This window comes from Saccopteryx bilineata, chromosome 2, assembly GCF_036850765.1.
Source record: "Saccopteryx bilineata isolate mSacBil1 chromosome 2, mSacBil1_pri_phased_curated, whole genome shotgun sequence".
NCBI lineage: Eukaryota > Metazoa > Chordata > Mammalia > Chiroptera > Emballonuridae > Saccopteryx > Saccopteryx bilineata.
In genome coordinates, this window is record NC_089491.1 from 378,946,743 (window position 1) to 378,964,840 (window position 18,098).

General features: G+C 47.9%; 1 protein-coding gene and 1 pseudogene across 1 annotated transcript in view; one reads left to right on the top strand and one right to left on the bottom strand.

The window, feature by feature from the left end:
• The window catches only part of ACSF2 (acyl-CoA synthetase family member 2), a 39,033-nt gene that overhangs the window by 10,934 nt on the left and 10,001 nt on the right, over positions 1 to 18,098 (top strand). The window contains exons 2-10 of the mRNA XM_066263938.1: positions 14,617 to 14,812; positions 15,163 to 15,291; positions 15,537 to 15,590; positions 15,966 to 16,084; positions 16,221 to 16,386; positions 16,952 to 17,047; positions 17,184 to 17,338; positions 17,621 to 17,712; positions 18,017 to 18,093. Coding sequence (XP_066120035.1) covers positions 14,617 to 14,812; positions 15,163 to 15,291; positions 15,537 to 15,590; positions 15,966 to 16,084; positions 16,221 to 16,386; positions 16,952 to 17,047; positions 17,184 to 17,338; positions 17,621 to 17,712; positions 18,017 to 18,093 — 1,084 coding nt within the window. The remainder of the gene's footprint in view (positions 1 to 14,616; positions 14,813 to 15,162; positions 15,292 to 15,536; positions 15,591 to 15,965; positions 16,085 to 16,220; positions 16,387 to 16,951; positions 17,048 to 17,183; positions 17,339 to 17,620; positions 17,713 to 18,016; positions 18,094 to 18,098) is intronic.
• LOC136327109 (large ribosomal subunit protein uL16-like) lies at positions 6,158 to 6,716 on the bottom strand (annotated as a pseudogene).

Below are 18,098 nucleotides of genomic sequence, written 5' to 3' on the forward strand. Positions count from 1 at the left end.
ACAGCATTACAGAGGAGTTGCTCAATGTTTCCTTTGATTTACATACCCTGTGGGAAATTGACCCCTTTGTGCCCCTCCCCACCAAGAGTGCCTACCTCTGCCCTGGCCAGGTGGCTCAGTTGGTTAGAGCATTGTCCCAATACACCAAGGCTGTGGTTTATATCCCCAGTGAGGGCACATACAAGAATCAACAGGCAATCTTGAGCATGGGATCATCAATATGACTGCATGGTCGCTGGCTTGAGCCCAAAGGTCTCTGGCTTGAAGCACTAGGTTGCTGGCTTGAGCGCAAGGTCCCGGGCTTAAGCAAGGAAGGGGTCATTGCCTCAGCTGCACCCCCCCGCCCCCCGCCCCGTGAAGGCACATATGAGAAGCAATCAATAAACAACTGAAGTGACGCAACTACGAGTTGATACTTCTCATCTCTCTCCCTTCCTCTCCCCCCTCTCTTTTTCTCTCTCTCTTTCTCACTAAAATAAAATAAAATAAAATATAAAAAAATTAACCAGTGAATGCATAAGTGGGTGGGAAAAAAAATCAATGTTTCTCTCTCTCTCCCCCTTCCTCTCTCCCTAAAGTCAATAAAAATAGAGTGTCCAGGCCCTGGCCGGTTGGCTCAGCGGTAGAGCGTCGGCCTAGCGTGCGGAGGACCCGGGTTCGATTCCTGGCCAGGGCACACAGGAGAAGCGCCCATTTGCTTCTCCACACCTCCGCCGCGCTTTCCTCTCTGTCTCTCTCTTCCCCTCCCGCAGCCAAGGCTCCATTGGAGCAAAGATGGCCCGGGCGCTGGGGATGGCTCTGTGGCCTCTGCCTCAGGCGCTAGAGTGGCTCTGGTCGCAGCATGGCGACGCCCAGGATGGGCAGAGCATCGCCCCCTGGTGGGCAGAGCATCGCCCCATGGTGGGCGTGCCGGGTGGATCCCGGTCGGGCGCATGCGGGAGTCTGTCTGACTGTCTCTCCCGTTTCCAGCTTCAGAAAAAAAAAAAAAAAAAAATAGAGTGTCCACCTTTTTCATAAATTAGAATCATTGCATTTGTGACTTGTCATTAAAAGTCTTTACAGACCTTCCTGGAAATGATCCTGTAAAGCAGATAGTTATCAGGTGGATTCTAGTTCCCTGCTAGGATCCAATTGGGGACTGCCTTCTGCACCAAAGCCTCATATCCGGAAAGCCATACTCTAAACAAAAAGCCAAGTGTCATGAGCTGTTCTGTGCTCTTGAACCTGGAGAACGTGCATCCATATATGAAACGGATTGGTTGAGTCAATAGTGACAGCATGCAATGATCAGTACAGAGGGCAACATCATGTTAGTTTCAAGTATACAACTTTATAAACATCGTCTGTGGATTGCATTGTGTGCTCCCCACCCAAAGTCTAGTCTTCCTCTGTCTTCCCCTATATTTGACCCCCTTTAATCTCTTCATCCTGCCCACCCTTCCTTTCCCCTCTAACCAGCATACTGTTTTCTGTGTCTGTGAGTTTATTTGTTTTGTTTCTTCATTTGTTGCTTTGTTTTTTACCCCACATTTGTGTGAAATCATGTGGCTCTTGTCCCTTTTCATCTGACTTATTTCACTTAATATAATACTCTCAAGATTCATCTCTATTGTCACAAATGGCAGGATTTCATCTTTTTTAAAAAAATATTTTATTTATTGATTTTAGAAAGAAGAAAGAGAGAGAGAGAGAAAGGCAGGGGCAGGGGGAGGAGAGGGAAGCATCAACTTGTAGTTGCTTCGCACATGTGCCTTGACCAGGCAAGTCCAGGGCCTTGACCCAGTGACCTCAGCACTCCAGGTCTATGCTTCATCCACTGCGCCACCACAGGTCAGGCAGTATTTCATCTTTTTTATGGCTGAGTAGTTTCCCATTGTATAGATATACCACATCTTCTTTATCTAGTCAGTGGTCCAAGGACACTTTTGTTGTTTTCATTTCTTGGCCACTGTGAATAATGCCGCAGTGAACACAGGAATGCATATATATATTTGTGAATAAATGTTTTCAAATGTTTTGGGTAGATACCAGAAGAGGGATTGCTGGGTCATATGGTAGCTCTATTCTTAACTTTTTGAGGAACCTCCACACCGTCTTTCATAGGGACTGTACCAGTTTAGATTCCCACCAGCAGTGAATTAGGGCTCCTTTTTCTCCAAAACTTCTCCAACACTTATTATTTCTTGTCTTACTGTTAATAGTCAGAGATTATTTCTTCTCTTGAGTAATTTCTAAGACAGAGATCACAAACAGATGTGTTCACTTGGCTTGCCCTCTATTATTATTAATGTATGCATGAGTTTTGCACAGAAGTGGTACCATTGCCTTTATATTTCTGCTACAATGGTAAATAAATGCCACAATCACAATCAGTCAGAATATTTTATTTATGAAATATGACTATATCAACATTAGCTTAAGCCCTAGAATGATTTTCTTTTAACCTCTATATTGAAATATACCATAGATTCAGAAAATTAGACATACCTTAAGTGCTCACTTGATAAACTTTTGATAAACTATGCATACCCATATAACCAGCACTCAGTTGGCCAGCTTTCTGACTTCTAACAGCATAGGTTAGTTTTACCTGTTTGGTACATATAAATGGAATCAGACAGTATATACCTTTTTCTGTCTGGCTCCTTTCATTTAACATGAATGAGTTTCATTCATATTGTTGGGAGTAGCCATGGTTCATTTGCTCTCATTACTATATAACATTGTAAATCATAAATCATCATTTGTCTATCTGTTGATGGGTATTTGGGTAATTTACATATTGGAGATAATACTGATTGTCTTGTACCTGTCATGGTGAGCACACGCATGACTTCTGTTGGATGTATGCCTACTAGTGGAGTTATGTGTGTTATTTTTTAAGGCGTAAAGCTCAGTAATTTTTAGTATACATAGATACATGAAATCATCGCTAGAGTCAATTTTAGAACATTTTCATCACCTTAAAGAAAAACCCCATACCCTTAACTGTCACCTCTCTATCCTCCTATCCCCCTTAAGCGACCGCTTTATTCACTTCTGTCCCCATAGATTTGCCTCTTCTCGAGACTTCATCTACACGGAATTATACAACATGTGGTTTTCTGTGTTAGCATAATGTTTTCAAGGTTCATCTGTGTTTTGGGACATATCAGTATATGGAATGCCTTTTTTTGGCCAAATTATATTCCATTACCTGAATAGTCCATGATTTGTTTATCCATTCATCCAATGCTGACATTTGGGTTGTTTTGACCTTTTGGTGATTGTGAACGGTACTGCTATGAGCTTTGTGCACAAGTCATTGTTTGAGCACCTGTTTTCAATGCTTTTGAGTATATACCTAGGAGTGAAATTGCTGGGTCATATGGTAATTTTATGTTTAATGTTTTGGAGAACCACAGCCAAACTGTTTTCCACATTTTACATTCCCTCCAATCGTGCATAAGGATTCTAATTTCTCCACATGCTGGCCAACACTTGTTAATTAGGGTTTTTTAAATTACAGCCTTCCAAGTGAGCATGCAGTAGCATCTCATTGTGGTTTGAGTTTGCATTTCATGTGCTTGATGGCCACTCATATATCTTTTTTGGGGAAAATATCTATTTGAGTCCTTTGCTCATTTTAAAATTAGGTTATGTGAATTATTCATTCATTCGTTTGGTCATTCAGTTAAACACCTCTTACATTCCAGGCCCTGTGAGACACTGGGGATAAAACAACGAACACACTGCACTTGCCAAAAAATGAGAAATCAAGAGAGTTCTTTTTTTTAAAAAAAAAAAAAAATCATGTCTCCTGACATTTATGAAATCAGGTCTGGCAGCACGTCCAGACCTGACCTCTGTGCAGACTCCGTGAGAGTGGCTTTAGACGGGGCAGCACTCTGCCTCTGGTTCTCACAGCCTCCACCTAGCTGGTCTGCACAGCTCCCGTCCTCCCCGGGGGGCCTCTGGTTCTCACAGCCTCCACCTAGCTGGTCTGCACAGCTCCCGTTCTCCCCGGGGGGCCTCTGGTTCTCACAGCCTCCACCTAGCTGGTCTGCACAGCTCCCGTTCTCCCCGGGGGGCCTCTGGTTCTCACAGCCTCCACCTAGCTGGTCTGCACAGCTCCCGTCCTCCCCGGGGGGCCTCTGGTTCTCACAGCCTCCACCTAGCTGGTCTGCACAGCTCCCGTCCTCCCCGGGGGGCCTCTGGTTCTCACAGCCTCCACCTAGCTGGTCTGCACAGCTCCCGTCCTCCCCGGGGGGCCTCTGGTTCTCACAGCCTCCACCTAGCTGGTCTGCACAGCTCCCGTTCTCCCCGGGGGGCCTCGCAATAACTACACTAGGAGCTGAGGCCTCACTAAATAATCTAGTTTAGCTTTCTGAGTTGAGAGCCACTGGGACTACTAGTTGTCCTCCTCCAACTCCGACAGGTTTCAACCAACAAACAGCAACTTTCCCAAGACCAAATCTTCTTACTGTCCTTTTCAGGTTTATAAGATAGCTGTCACTTAGTTCAAGCACAGAAAAAGCCCTGGCCAGTAGCTCAGTTGGTTAGATTGTTGTCCCGACACTGCAGGTTCAGTCTCCAGTCAGGGCACATACAAGAATCACCCAACGAATGCATAAATACGTGGAACAACAAATCAATGTTTCTCTCTCTCTCTCTCTCTCTCCCTCTCTCTTTTTACTTTCCTCTCTCTTTCTAAGATCCCCAGGTAAAAAAAAAAATTTTTTAAAGATCAGGAAAATAAGTGGTTGCTCTTTATGCCTTAGGCCTTTGGGGTGTGTTGGAGGAACAGGGAAGTCAAAGCAGTTCTTTGTACTTGCACTGTTGAAATGATGGGTGGTTCTGAAGTTTATGAGCAAATTTCATTGATAAGAGTTTTTAGGACTCTTAAGTCCTTTGAAGGAGCCACCTGTTTCCACCTCAGCCCCGCCCTACCTCAGTCCAAGTTTCTTGGGTTCAATTAGTAAACAATTGTGGGGGGAAATCAAGTTGAGATTAAACAATCTCTAATGATCAGGTAGGGGTAAATCCAAAGCCTGAAGGACGGAAACCCCACCCACTCCTTTCTTCCGGTCCAGGTGGGGGAGCAGTTGTCTTCCGTTCTCCACCTTGGGCTCCGCGGTAGTCCGCTGGGCCTCTTTGAATTTTAGTTTCCTTATCTGTAGAGTAAAGAGTTCATAATTCCTACCTTTGTTTTTTAGGATTTGCTTAGTGTTGTCAATGTAAGAACACTTAAACCTCTAAAGAATTTTTACAAAACTTTGTCTGAGCCCAAAAGAGGATACACCCAGCAGCAAGAGCTCATCCAAATGAGATAAATGCTTCAGAGAGTTACAGTTTGCAGTTTCTCTTATGCATTTGGAATTAAGGAGGAAATGTAAGGAAGGTGGGTGGCGAAGATTATGTGCTCTTTTAAGGATGGTTATGCTTATTTAAAATTTTTATTAACCTACATGTACAGAAACAATAGACAGGGCTTGCTTAAGGCAAAGATAAACCTTTTATTGGAAGGTGTACGTCTGGGAGATGACTATCCACCATGATCTGCCCAGTTAGGCATTTATGACCAGATCACCTTACTTTCCATAGAACTCCCTTTTTTTGTCCACAGTGCACACCAGAGAATCCCACTCTCCCTGTGGCTTAATGGAAATGGGAGTTACTTTTTCTGGGAGATGGCCAGTCTGTACCTGGCATGGTGCCTCCTGCTGGCAGACTTCGGCCCCTTCTGTCCTGCTGCTCTGTGGTGTCCACACTCACCAGGTAGTCCAAGATAGCTGCCATTCTTTTCCTGCCTCCAGCTGCATGCTGGCTGGCCAGAAGAGAGACAAGGAGATGAGCCTTCCCTTTGAGGATTCTTCTCAGAAGCTGTACCCATTACCTGTCTTTAAATCCCATTGGCCAGAACTTCACCTTTGGGCCAGATCACCTGTTGCTGGAAGCTGGAAAATGTGGTCGCTATTCCACATGGCCAACAAACCATCTGAAGGTGTATTATTAAGGAAGAAGGGGCCATTGGGAGTCTCTGTCACAGCACCTGTGAGAGCTGCTGTAACAATAAAGGCTATAACACATGTGATAGATGAACTGGATTTTCTTTTTTTCCTTTGGACAAGAAGTAGGATTTTTTGGTAGGTTTAAGGTGGGGGCAGTGCTGAGACTCTTATGAGTGCAGGGCCCGCCATTTGTCCAAAGGAGATGTATTTGACCCCATAGCCACCTGGAAAGAGCTGCTTTTCAGCCACTATGACTTCAAACTCACCCACATTAAACTTAGTAAAACCCAACTTCTTGGAGATGTAGACCTTCTGGCGGCTAAGGAACTTGAACTTGGCTCTGAGTAGAGCCTCAATTACATGCTCCTTGTTCTGCAGCTTGGTGCAGATGGGCATGATGACTTAGCCAATATGGGCCCAAAGGCACCCTGTGTAATTGGAGCCTATCAGTCCCAGCACAGGACAACATCTTGCTGGTGTGGATAGCGTGGAAGGGGTACAGCTGTGCTCAGATGTGAAAGCCACCTTTGCCACCATATACTTGTTGGCACAAATATGGACAGCCTCCAGGATTTCGGAGGAAAGCTGCAACTTGTCCACTTTCACCTTCTTCCACCCAAGGTCAGAGATGCAGATCTTGGCATCAGGGACACCTCCGCAAAAGCGAGACTTTGGGTATGGCTTGTTCTTTCCATACCAGTAACACTGGGCAGGTGGGCGGCCCATGGCAACACCAAGATCTTTAGTGGCATGCCGAAGGGAAGGAAAGAGATGGATTTTTTTTTTTGCATGTAAATCATCCTGTTGACTTGCCAACTAGATTTTCCAAGAGGCCATTGCCCAGTCTGAAAACTATGGTGAAAGATGAGGAAATCAAGTTCCAAACCAAACAAAACTCTGGGTCATTATGAGAATAGGAGGATGCCTGTTGTGAAACACAACTACCACCTTTAATGCTTTATTGACAATGAGGTCATTAAAAAGATTTGCACGACCTGACCAGTGGTGGCACAGTGGATAGAGTGTCAACCTGGGACACTGAGGTCATGGATCATCGACATGATCCTATGGTTGCTGGCTTGAGCCCAAAGGTCACTGGCTGGAGGAAGGAGTTATTGACTCTGAGGGTTCCCCCCTGCCCCTACCAAGGCACAGATGAGAGGCGATCAATGAACAACAAAAAAAAAAGTGATGCAACTATGAGTTGATGCTTCTCATTTCCCTTCCTGTCTCTCTCTCTCTTAAAAAGAAAGAAAGAAAGGAAAAAAGGAAAAAAGAAAGAAAGGAAGGAAGGGAGGGAGGGAGGAAGGGTGATTTGCACTTTGCTGCCTCTCAATCCAGAAGCTGTGTGAGGTGCCTGTCAGGCTTTCAAGGGCACTGGTAATCCACTGATTGTGGAAAATGTAGGTATAGTTAGAATTCACCAGTTGTAACCAACAGAAACCCAATTTAAACTGGAAGTAATTAATTAACTAAGTTTTTAGATTCCACATACAAGTGAGATTATGCAATAATTGTCTCTCGATGTGTGGTTTATTTCACTTAGCATAATATCCTTCAGGTTTCATTGATGTTGTCACAATGGGGTTTGGCTAATACCCCCCCCCCAAATTTGGGTTAAATTTAAAGAGGGAATTTATTGGCTGTTGACAGTGAAAAGTCTTGAGGTAGGTAGAACATGGCTGGGTCTAGGGATTCAATAACCTCCAGATTGAGTTGGTCACTCTGCCTTCCTGTCTCTGTCTCCCTCTGTCTCTCTGTCTCCTTCTCTTCATACTTTTCCCTGTGTTGGCTTTCTTTTTAAGCAGGTTCTCTTCCTGTGCTTGGTCTTGCAACTATTGCTTTGGCAAACCCAAACAAAAGAGTATATCTGTTTCCCAGTGGGCAAAATGAGTGCCCTTATTGACCTAGCATAAACAAATCAGGAGGCTTTGGCTAGAAATAAATAATAAAGTATTATTCATGGTTCTTAGGCTTTGTAAACCAGAATCACACCTAGGCAATATCCAGAGTGTTTCAAATAAGAACAAAAGGCTAAGAGTAAGAATTACATTCTTATGAAGAACCAGTCCTGTATACTTAGCCTATGGATTGTTCCAAGGTGGTTTCCAGATATCTAGTAGACAGGTGAACATTCTTTCTTTAGTCATTGGGGGTAACCAGAGGATTATCAATAAGATACATACATAACATGCAGATATAGTCAACAGTGCAGTGTGGTGATAGCCAGAGGGAAAGAGAGAGGGGGCTACCAGGTTCAATTCCTGGCCAGGGCACACAGGAGAAGCGCCCATCTGCTTCTCCACCCCTCCCCCTCTCCTTCCTCTCTGTCTCTCTCTTCCCCTCCCGCAGCCAAGGCTCCATTGGAGCAAAGTTGGCCCAGGTGCTGAGGTCGGCTCCATGGATTCTGCCTCAGGCACTAGAATGGCTCTGGTTGCAACAGAACAGCGCCCAGATGGGCAGAGCACCGCCCCCTGGTGGGCATGCCAGGGTGATCCCAGTCGGGTGCATGTGGGAGTCTGACTGCCTTCCCACTTCTCACTTCGGAAAAATACAAGAAAAAAAGATGGGGGATAGGTGGAGGTGGGCAAGGGTGGCCGAACAGGCACAGAAAGAGATGGTGCCGGAGCAGAGGGTGCACAATGCTATGTGTCAGGCGTCCCCAAATGCGGCCCCCTGAGGCCATTTATCCAGCCCCCCACCGCACTTCCGGAAGGGGCACCTCTTTCATTGGTGGTCAGTGAGAGGAGCACTGTATGTGGTGGCCCTCCAACGGTCTGAGGGACAGTGAACTGGCCCCTTGTGTAAAAGTTTGGGGATCCCTGGATGGTGATATGTTGAGTTGTGCACTTGAAACCTGTATGGTTTTGTGAACCAATGTCATCCCAATAATTCAACAAAAGAATAACAATTTTAAAAAAAGGATATCTACTTAAAGCTTCAAGTTCCTGGGATAGTTAAAGCAAAAATAGAATCATTTTCTCGTGCCTCAACCTACTTTATTTTAATAACTTAGCAGCTTGACTGTAGTGGCTCTTTTTTTTTTCTTCACTCTATTCCTCACCCTCTATGCAGGGGTCTCAAACTCAACTCAGCATGTGGGCCGCAGAGCAAGATGCTAGAGAAATGAAAAATACAAGTAGGCCCCTAGGCTTACTTAATTTTATCCAAAATATTTTGAACTTCGTGGATTAGTCTGCGGGCCGCACAAAATTGTTCGGCGGGCCGCGAGTTTGAGACCCCTGCTGTATAGTATGCCTGGGAGGTAGGGATTTAGGGTCACAGTCGCTCCTGAGGGGTGTCATGGTGACCACTGGGAACCACATCAGCAGTTCTTTAGTTTCGTCAACCTGTGGACAGTAATGAGTGCGGACTCACAGGGCCTCAGCGTCCTGCAGTTCCTGGCTGTTTTCTGCGCAGCACACCGGCAGGAACCACCTGGCTCATCACAACCCTTTGAGAAGATTGTCCGGGTCATTCAGATAACATTCCCTTGAGACTAACCGTTGATTCAGTCCCAAACTCAGGCGGGGAAGCTGAAGCCTAGAGAGGATGAATCGTGTGTCTTCATCGGGATACCTCTGAGAACGAGAACGAGGGCTGGAGTGCAGGTTTGCTTGTTTGTGACCCTAGGAGACAGGAGTGAGGGAGGAGTGGGAAGCAGAGCCAGGAAGGGAAGCCAGTATCAGCTGTGTTGTTGAAGTCGCCACCCAGGCAACCAGGCTTTTATTCACCAGGACCTCTGAGAATCTCCAGCTGCCTCCCAGAACTGTCCAGCTGCAGAAAGGGAGACTCGAGGAAGTCCCTGAGCACAGACAGACCCCCAGGGAACTGTCCCAGTAGCTGAAACCAGAGATGCACTGAGGAGATGTGACATGGGACACCAAAGGTGTCTGCCGTTGTCACTTACCCAGCCAGCTGCATACCTGGGATGAGCCCTCAGGCCTCCAACCCCAGCCCCGGGCTTGCTGGCTCCGCACAGAGCTTCAGCAATCCTGTCGGTTGTGTGACTCATCCTCACCTCCCTCGCTCTAGCTCAGGGGCCAAGCCAGGCCGCCTCCCCAGGGGTCAGCATCGTCAGCATCGGGACCCACCCTTCTGGGAGATGGCAGCCGTTTCCTGTCCCACTTACAAGGAGACTCGGTTTTGTTTCCCACTGCCCTGCATACCTTGTTCCTCCCAGCAATTCTTCTCCATAGGCCAGAAACCATAAACATCAATCAACAAAAGGTAGCTAGGGTATTTTTAGCAGCTGCTGAATTGAATCATCAGGATTGGCCCTCAGGACCCACACTACCCAGTGGTGGCCCAGAGGTGACCTGGCAGGCAGGAACCTGGACATGCCCTCTCTGCTGGGAACAGGGTCTGAAACCGTTACATTCCTAGCTGGGCCTGGGGCAGGGGGACCCCAGCAGCTATCACCCAGGGTGGGCAAGTGAGCACACTCAGGCCTAGCCATGTGATACTGGGACTTCTGGAGGCGTGTTAGTTTTGTTTCTTTAATAATTCACTGGGGAACAAAATTTTTGTTGCATCCACAAAAACACTTGTTCTTTCCTAATCCGAGTGTGCTGATCTCAAATTTGACACTAGTTTTTCTCTATAAGCTACAGTTTTTTTGCAATTCAAGATTTTAGGTTTTCATCTTACTGTAAAATTTTCAACATTTAGTTTAACATAATGAAGTAGAATGTCTTATTGGGCATCATCTTTGTGAAAATATAATAATTTATATAATGCAGTAAATACACTAATACACTAAAAGATATGATTGCATCAGAATTTGTCTACAATTTCAAAATAGAACATATTAAAACACTTATTTTAATCATAAAATTTGTGCAAAACTTATTTAAATTCTATTCAGGCAAAAGTTTGCATTTGTAGCTCTTGCATTTGTGTACTTGTTGAGGACAATCTTGTTTGATGCTCCAGCAGTAGTCTGCTCATCACTAACAGCTCCAAGATTTTCGGGAAACTTATCAAGGTGACTGTTCAGGAAGTGAATCTTAACGCTCATGTTACATCCAATGTCGCAGAAAGCCAACAGCATCCTTGGAACCAGAAATTCATAGTTTTCTGCTTTTTTGTTGCCAAGGAAGTTCTTTGTAACTGCCACAAAAGACTGCCATGCTGCTTTCTCCTCCTTATTCATCTTCCTGGCAAATTCTTCGTCACATATGAGGGTTCAAATTTGAGGTCCATCGAATACACCTGCTTTTATATTCTCGAAAGACAAGGCAGGAAAAGCAGAAATAATATGTTGAAAGCATTCACTTTCTCTATTCAAAGCCTGAACAAACTGCTTCATTAAGCCAAGCTTGATGTGAAGTGGTGGAAAAATGATCCTGTCTCGATTAACTACAGGTTCATTCATAATATTTTGCATCCTTACTTCCAGAGCTTCACGTTTCGGCCACTCCTTCTGTGTCCAGTGTTTCTTCCAAGCTCAGCTGTCCCACAAACACAGAAAGCAAGGATACTTTGTGAAACCTCTCTGTTGTCCTAGCAGGAAATTTACCATTTTAAGATCCACACAAATGATCCAGTTATGCTCTTCATACTTCAGAAAGTTGAGAACAATTTTTATGTCATTATAATCTTCTCGTAGATGAGTTGAATAACCAATTGGAATCGCTGCATGAACATTACCGTTGTGTAGGAGGACACATTTCAGACTCCGTTTAGAGCTGTCAAGAAATAGCTGGCATTCTGTTGGACTGTAAGTGGTAACACCTAGCTGGCTGAGAAGACTACTGATATCATGACAGTAAACAAAGTGTTTGTCTTCGGAAAAAAAGTCCACAAAAATTTGTTCACACTTCCTGAAATGGGATACTTAGCTGACCTGTTGAAGCCTGGAGGCTAATAACTCAGCTGCTTTCTTTGATAGGCCCAAATCTCTTACTACGTCATTCAATTTGGGTTGGCTAAACTGCTGAGGGATTAATGACTGCTTGGCATCAGAAGACCCTTCAGATTCTACAACCATTTCCTCATGCATCTTATCAAAATACACTTGATTGCCATGTTCACTTTATTCATCCTTAGAAGAAATAGAACCATTGAAAACTGGAACCGGGAATGTCTCAGAGTGTGGGATAGATTGTATTGCTGAAGGAATATTAGGATATGCGATCATATGCCATTTTTTCTTGCCGATGCCCTTTGTATGGATCAGACAGAAATAACAGTCACTGCTGTGGTCCTTAGGTTCACGCCAAACCATGGGAATACCAAAAGGCATTCCTTTGCGTTTTCCTTTTGTCCAGTTATGAAGCATTTCCTCACAATTATGACACACAATATGAGTAGCCCGATTCTTGTCCTGATCGCCAAGGGGAACTTGAAAATAGGCAATATATGCACGTGTCACAAATGATGAAATATTGCACCTTTGACGTTGAAGTGTGTAACAGCCACATATATAACAGAAGGTGTCAGGACTATTCTTACATTTACGCCTACTCGAAGAAGCCATGATTCAATCTTAAAACAAAATAAGAGGGTGTTTTTATCAGATAATTTTTTACATTTAAAAACAACTACAATTATGTAAAAGTGATGTTTGTAAAACATTAATTGCCCTGTGGTTGTGTTCAATCCAAGAGTTGTTACCCTTTAACTCCAATTTAAAAACCAATGCATGCCATTAACTATAACAAAAAGAAATTAAAATTGCATAAAAACTAGAGCATGCACCAAAAAGTGGATTTCAGATTTGGAATCAGCGATGCAGAAATAGTATATAGAAACAGTTCTAAAACCTCATGCAACAGAAAATGAAAAAAAAAATTGTTCCCCAGTTAACAGGCAATTAAAAAAAATTTTTTGGGGGCCCTGGCCGGTTGGCTCAGTGGTAAAGTGTCAGCCTGGTGTGCGGGGGACCTGGGTTTGATTCCCGGCCAGGGCACATAGGAGAAGAGCCCATTTGCTTCTCCACCCCCCCTCTTCCTCTCTGTCTCTCTCTTCCCCTCCCGCAGCCAAGGCTCCATTGGAGCAAAGGTGGCCCGGGCGCTGGGGATGGCTCCTTGGCCTCTGCCCCAGGCGCTAGAGTGGCTCTGGTCGCGGCAGAGCAATGCCCGGAGGGGCAGAGCATTGCTCCCTGGTGGGCAGAGCGTTGCCCCTGGTGGGCGTGCCGGGTGGATCCCCGGTTGGGCGCATGCAGGAGTCTGTCTGACTGTCTCTCCCCGTTTCCAGCTTCAGGAAAAAAAAAAAAATTTTTTTTTGTCTGACCGGTGGCGCAGCGGATAGAGCATCAGACTGGGATGCAGAGGACCCAGGTTCGAGACCCTGAGGTTGCCAGCTTGAGCGTGGGCTCATCTGGTTTGAGCAAAGCTCACCAGCTTGGACCCAAGGTCGCTGGCTCCAGCAAGAGGTTACTCAGTCTTCTGCAGCCCCACAGTCAAGGCACATAAGAGAAAGCAATCAATGAACAACTAAGGTGTCGCAAGGAAAAACTGATGATTGATGCTTCTCATCTCTCTCCGTTCCTGTCTGTCCCTATCTATCCCTCTCTCTGACTCTCTCTTTGTCACTGTAAAAATTAAAAAAAATGGGCCTGACCTGTGGTGGCGCAGTGGGATAAAGCGTCGACCTGGAACACTGAGGTTGCCGGTTCGAAACCCTGGGCTTGCCTGGTCAAGGCACATATGGGAGTTGATGCTTCCTGCTCCTCCCCCTTCTCTCTCTCTCCCCTCTCTCTAAAAATCAATTTAAAAAATCAATAAAAAAAAAAATAAAAAAAATTAAAAAAAATTCCTCATTGATTTGAGAGGGATAGAGGAAGGGATAGAGATGGGTGAAGGCAGAGAGAGAAAGAGAGAGAGAGAGAGAGAGGTTTCAACTCGCTCTTTGACCTAGTTATTCAATCTAGCTGTGTACTCATTGACTGTCTCTCCTACAAAAACAGACCCGGTGTGGAACGTAGACCTCTAGAGTACCAGGTCGACAATTTGTCCACTGAACCCCCTGGCTAGAGCCTAGACTTAATTTTTTAGTGCAGTTTTAGAGTTACAAAATAACTGAGCAGCTCCAGCTGGAGTTCCATATACCCACCCCTGCAGGAGACAGTTTCCCATTATTAACATCTTGCCTGTTAACATAGTACATTTGTTGCAAGTAGTGCACGGACACTGACACACTGTTATGGACCTGAGTCCATAGTTTACATTAAGGTTTGGTCCTTGTGTTGGACTAGTCTCTGGGTTTTACATATGCCCAGGGGCTGTTTTTTTTACCAGGAGGCTGCCATGTCTAAATGAGGCCTTGTTCGCCCTCTTGGGCAACCTCTCTGCAGAGTGCAAGCGATGTGACCTGCCTCAGTTTCCTTTTCCAGGGGTTTCGCACCAAGGCTCCAGGCTGCTGGCACTGAGTAGAAAGTGGGGAGTAGGTTGGGGGGAAACAAAACTTTCTCTCTGATTAACGACAAGAAGTCAGATTCCAATTTGGATCTCCCCAGGGCGAAGCAGCCCCTAAGCTCAATGGCGATGGGGTGGGTCTGACAGTTTCTGCAGTGTTCCCTAACACACTGCGAGCAGCCTACCTCCCCGCTGGGCGTGCCAGGCCCCTGGTGCCAGGGAGGCCGAGGCTGGTGCAGTGAGGTCCATGCTGCCTCTCCCCACAGCTCTGGAGACGTGGATCGCATAGCCACCCTGCCCATCGGAGGCCTTAGCTACGTCCAGGGCTGCACCAAATTTCCTCTCACCAACAAGACTGTGGGCCATTGCCTGAACGCCACGGCGCAGAAGTTCCCGGACCGAGAGGCTGTGGTCGTCCTCCATGAAAACGTCAGGCTGACCTTTGCCCAGCTCAAAGAACAGGTGGGTCCTGATCTTGAACCCTCAAAGTGGGCAGGTGCTAGCCCCCACCCTGGCTCCTCTGGCTGGCTGGAGCCACAAGGGCGGCCCCCGACTGTGAGGCAGGTGCTGGGGCTGCTGAGACCCCCGAGAGACATCAGGAGATTGGGACAGCGCTGAGGCCGAGGCATCCCAGATGCTTCCTGCTCAGTGGTGCCTGGGGCACTTGTTGACTCTTCATACTCCAGAACCCGCTCTGGATCCACTGAGGCTTGGCCCTTGTGAACCCATGGGCCCAGGGCTGGGGTGGGAACTATGGCCCCTGCCTGCTTGCCTACACTTTTTACCCTTTGTACCCTGTCTGTTTACACCAGGTGGACAAAACTGCTTCTGGCCTCTTGAGTGTCGGCCTTCGCAAGGGTGACCGGCTGGGCATGTGGGGACCCAACTCCTATGCATGGGTGCTCATACAGCTGGCCACAGCCCAGGCGGGCATCATTCTGGTGAGGAGGGGCTAGCCTGGCATAGCTGGGTATGCAGAGGGGGCATCATTCAAGGGAAATCTACTCGTCCCTTGCTCTCAAAGCCAAACCAATGCCTGGATGGGTACTCAGGGCCATGAAGAAGGCCCAGAGGGGCAGGGTGCGACCGCTGTCTATACCATGTCTCGGTGCCTCCTGAGGATGGGGGGCAATGAGAGGCACGGGGGCTACCCATGACACTGCCTTACCCGTGCTGTCTCCACCAGGTATCTGTGAACCCAGCCTACCAGGCTGGGGAGCTGGAGTATGTCCTCAAGAAGGTAGGATCCGTTCCTGGAGGTAGGGCAGGCTGGGTGCCTGGGACAGGGGCTTCTGCTTGTCACAGAGGGCTAGTGTGATGGGGGCAGGCCCACACAGGTGGCTGACACCTGGAATCTGTCCTTCTTCAGGCTGTGAGTGGGTGGGAGGAGGAGCTTGTTGGGCAGATACAGAGCTGGTTGGTGTGTGTGTTGGGGGTGGTGATACATGTATGTGTCACGGCAATAGTGTGTGAGTGAGTTGATGTCTAGAGGGTGGTGCATGTGGGGGTCAGGGTAGTGATGTGTGTATATGAGAGAGCAACTTTTAGCGTGGACTCACCAGATCCCCACTGTGGAGCTTCCTGATGAGTGGGATTGGGGGGTTCCCTCCCACAGGTGGGCTGCAAAGCCCTCGTGTTCCCCAAGCAATACAAGACCCAGCAGTACTACAACATTTTGAAGCAGATCTGTCCAGAGTTGGAGAAGGCCCAGCCAGGGGCCTTGAAGAGTCAGAGGTGGGGATGTCCTGGGCTGGGAAGGGTGCATTACGTGGCATCCTAGCCCCCTCCCCCTCCCCACCCCCAGAGGGGAGGCTGGTATCTCCGTGGGCCCTCCCCCAGCCCCGACTCTCTCCATCCTCCCTACCCCTAGGCTCCCAGATCTGACCACAGTCATATTAGTGGACGCTTCTCTGCCGGGGACACTGCTCCTGGATGATGTGATAGAGGCCGGAGGCGCAGAGCAGCACCAGGCCCGGCTCCAGCACACCCAGCAGCTCCTCTCCTGCTATGACCCCATCAACATCCAGTTTACCTCGGTAAGGCACAGGTCTGCCGGTGCCAAGCCCAGGCTGGCATGCCCCTGGGCCTGCCTGCCCCCGTAACCCCTCTTTCAGAATAAGGACCCGACTAAGGTGGCCAGGGGTGCAGACATTTTTCTCCTGGGGCTGGCCCTAGCTCTCTTCTCTGCTTTGGAAAGCATCAGCAATTGGTGTCCTTGTCGCATGCCCCTTCCCCTGGCTCTCTTGTCCCCAACACAGGGGCAGATGCATTGCAGCACCACATGTCAGAGCTGCCTCCTCATTTAGCCGATGAGGACACTGAGACCCACAAGGGGACCTGCTGCTGGGCCACAGAGTTCTCTGAGCCACTTCATGAGCAGCAGGGAGGACAGAGACCTCATCTTCCCCATTTCTGGGTCCTAACGCCTAGGGCCGTGCAGGCATGCGGTGACCCTTTGTCAGCACACACTGAGTGGACAAGTGGTTCTGCGGCCACAGTCCCGGCCTCCTGACTCCCAGGCCAGTGCTCTTCCGTGCAGTGGCCCCGGGCGTGAAGGAGATGGGGAGAAAGAGACCAAGTGTCACCTGTTTGTTTTCTCAGGGGACGACAGGCAAACCCAAGGGGGCCACCCTTTCCCACCACAACATTGTCAACAACGCCAGCATCATGGGGGAGCGCTTGAGAATGAACCTGCAGGTGAGAGAGTGCTGGCTACAGCTTACTGGCGCCCCGCACCGGTGGGGGTCTCGCTGGCCCTCCCTGCTGGCTAGCGGAAGTAGCTTCTGGGGCTTCTGGCTCCAGGAGAGACCTAGCTTCCTGCCTCCATCTCCAGACAGCAGAGTCGCGGATGGTCCTGCCCAGCCCCCTGTACCACTGCCTGGGTTCTGTGGGGGGCACAATGATTAGCCTACTGCACGGTCTCACCCTCATCCTGGCCTCTCCGGGTTTTGATGGCAAGAAGGCTCTGGAGGCCATCAGCAAAGAGAGGTGGGCATCAGTGGGCAGCTCTCTACTGGCTCATGACCCTTCTATTTCTCACTCCTGGGCCCTGATCCCTCCCCAAGATGTCTTCGCCCTCCAGCCAGGAGAAATGGGGTCAAGGTAGTGGGGAACCCCAGGAGAGCACCAGTTCTGGCCTCCAAAGAGCTTCTGCCTGTTTCCCACAGTTGCAGCCTCGGTTGTTACTACAGATTCAAGGTGGGTGGGTGAAAAGAGGGTGTTCCCTTCCACTTCCAAGCCTGATTTTGAGATGCTATTCCCCTTATACAGAGGCACCTTCCTATATGGCACCCCCACAATGTTCGTGGACATTCTGAACCAGCCAGACTTCTCCAGTTACGACATCTCAACCATGAGAGGAGGTGGGATGGGACCAGGGTGGCCAGGCCAGGATTGGCCCGGGTGAGCTAGATGTACATCCAGTCCTTTATTTAGAGGGCAAGAAGGTCACTGTAGAAATGTGGGTGGGAGGAAGGCAGATACCCAGAAACCCTGGACACAAGCCCAAGGCCAGTTGCCAAGTATAGGAACAGGTCCAAGGTCAGGGTAGAGAAGGGAATGTTTTTCTCTAGAAAGAGCTTCAGGCAAAAGGTGTCCACTGGGTCTGGAGAAGGGGGAGCTGGGCCTGGAGAAGCGGGAGCCGTGTCAGCCCTCTCTCTGATTCAGGTATAATCGGAGGGGCCCCTTCACCCCCGGAGCTGATCCAAGCCATTATCAACAAGCTGAATGCGAGGGATCTAACAGTGAG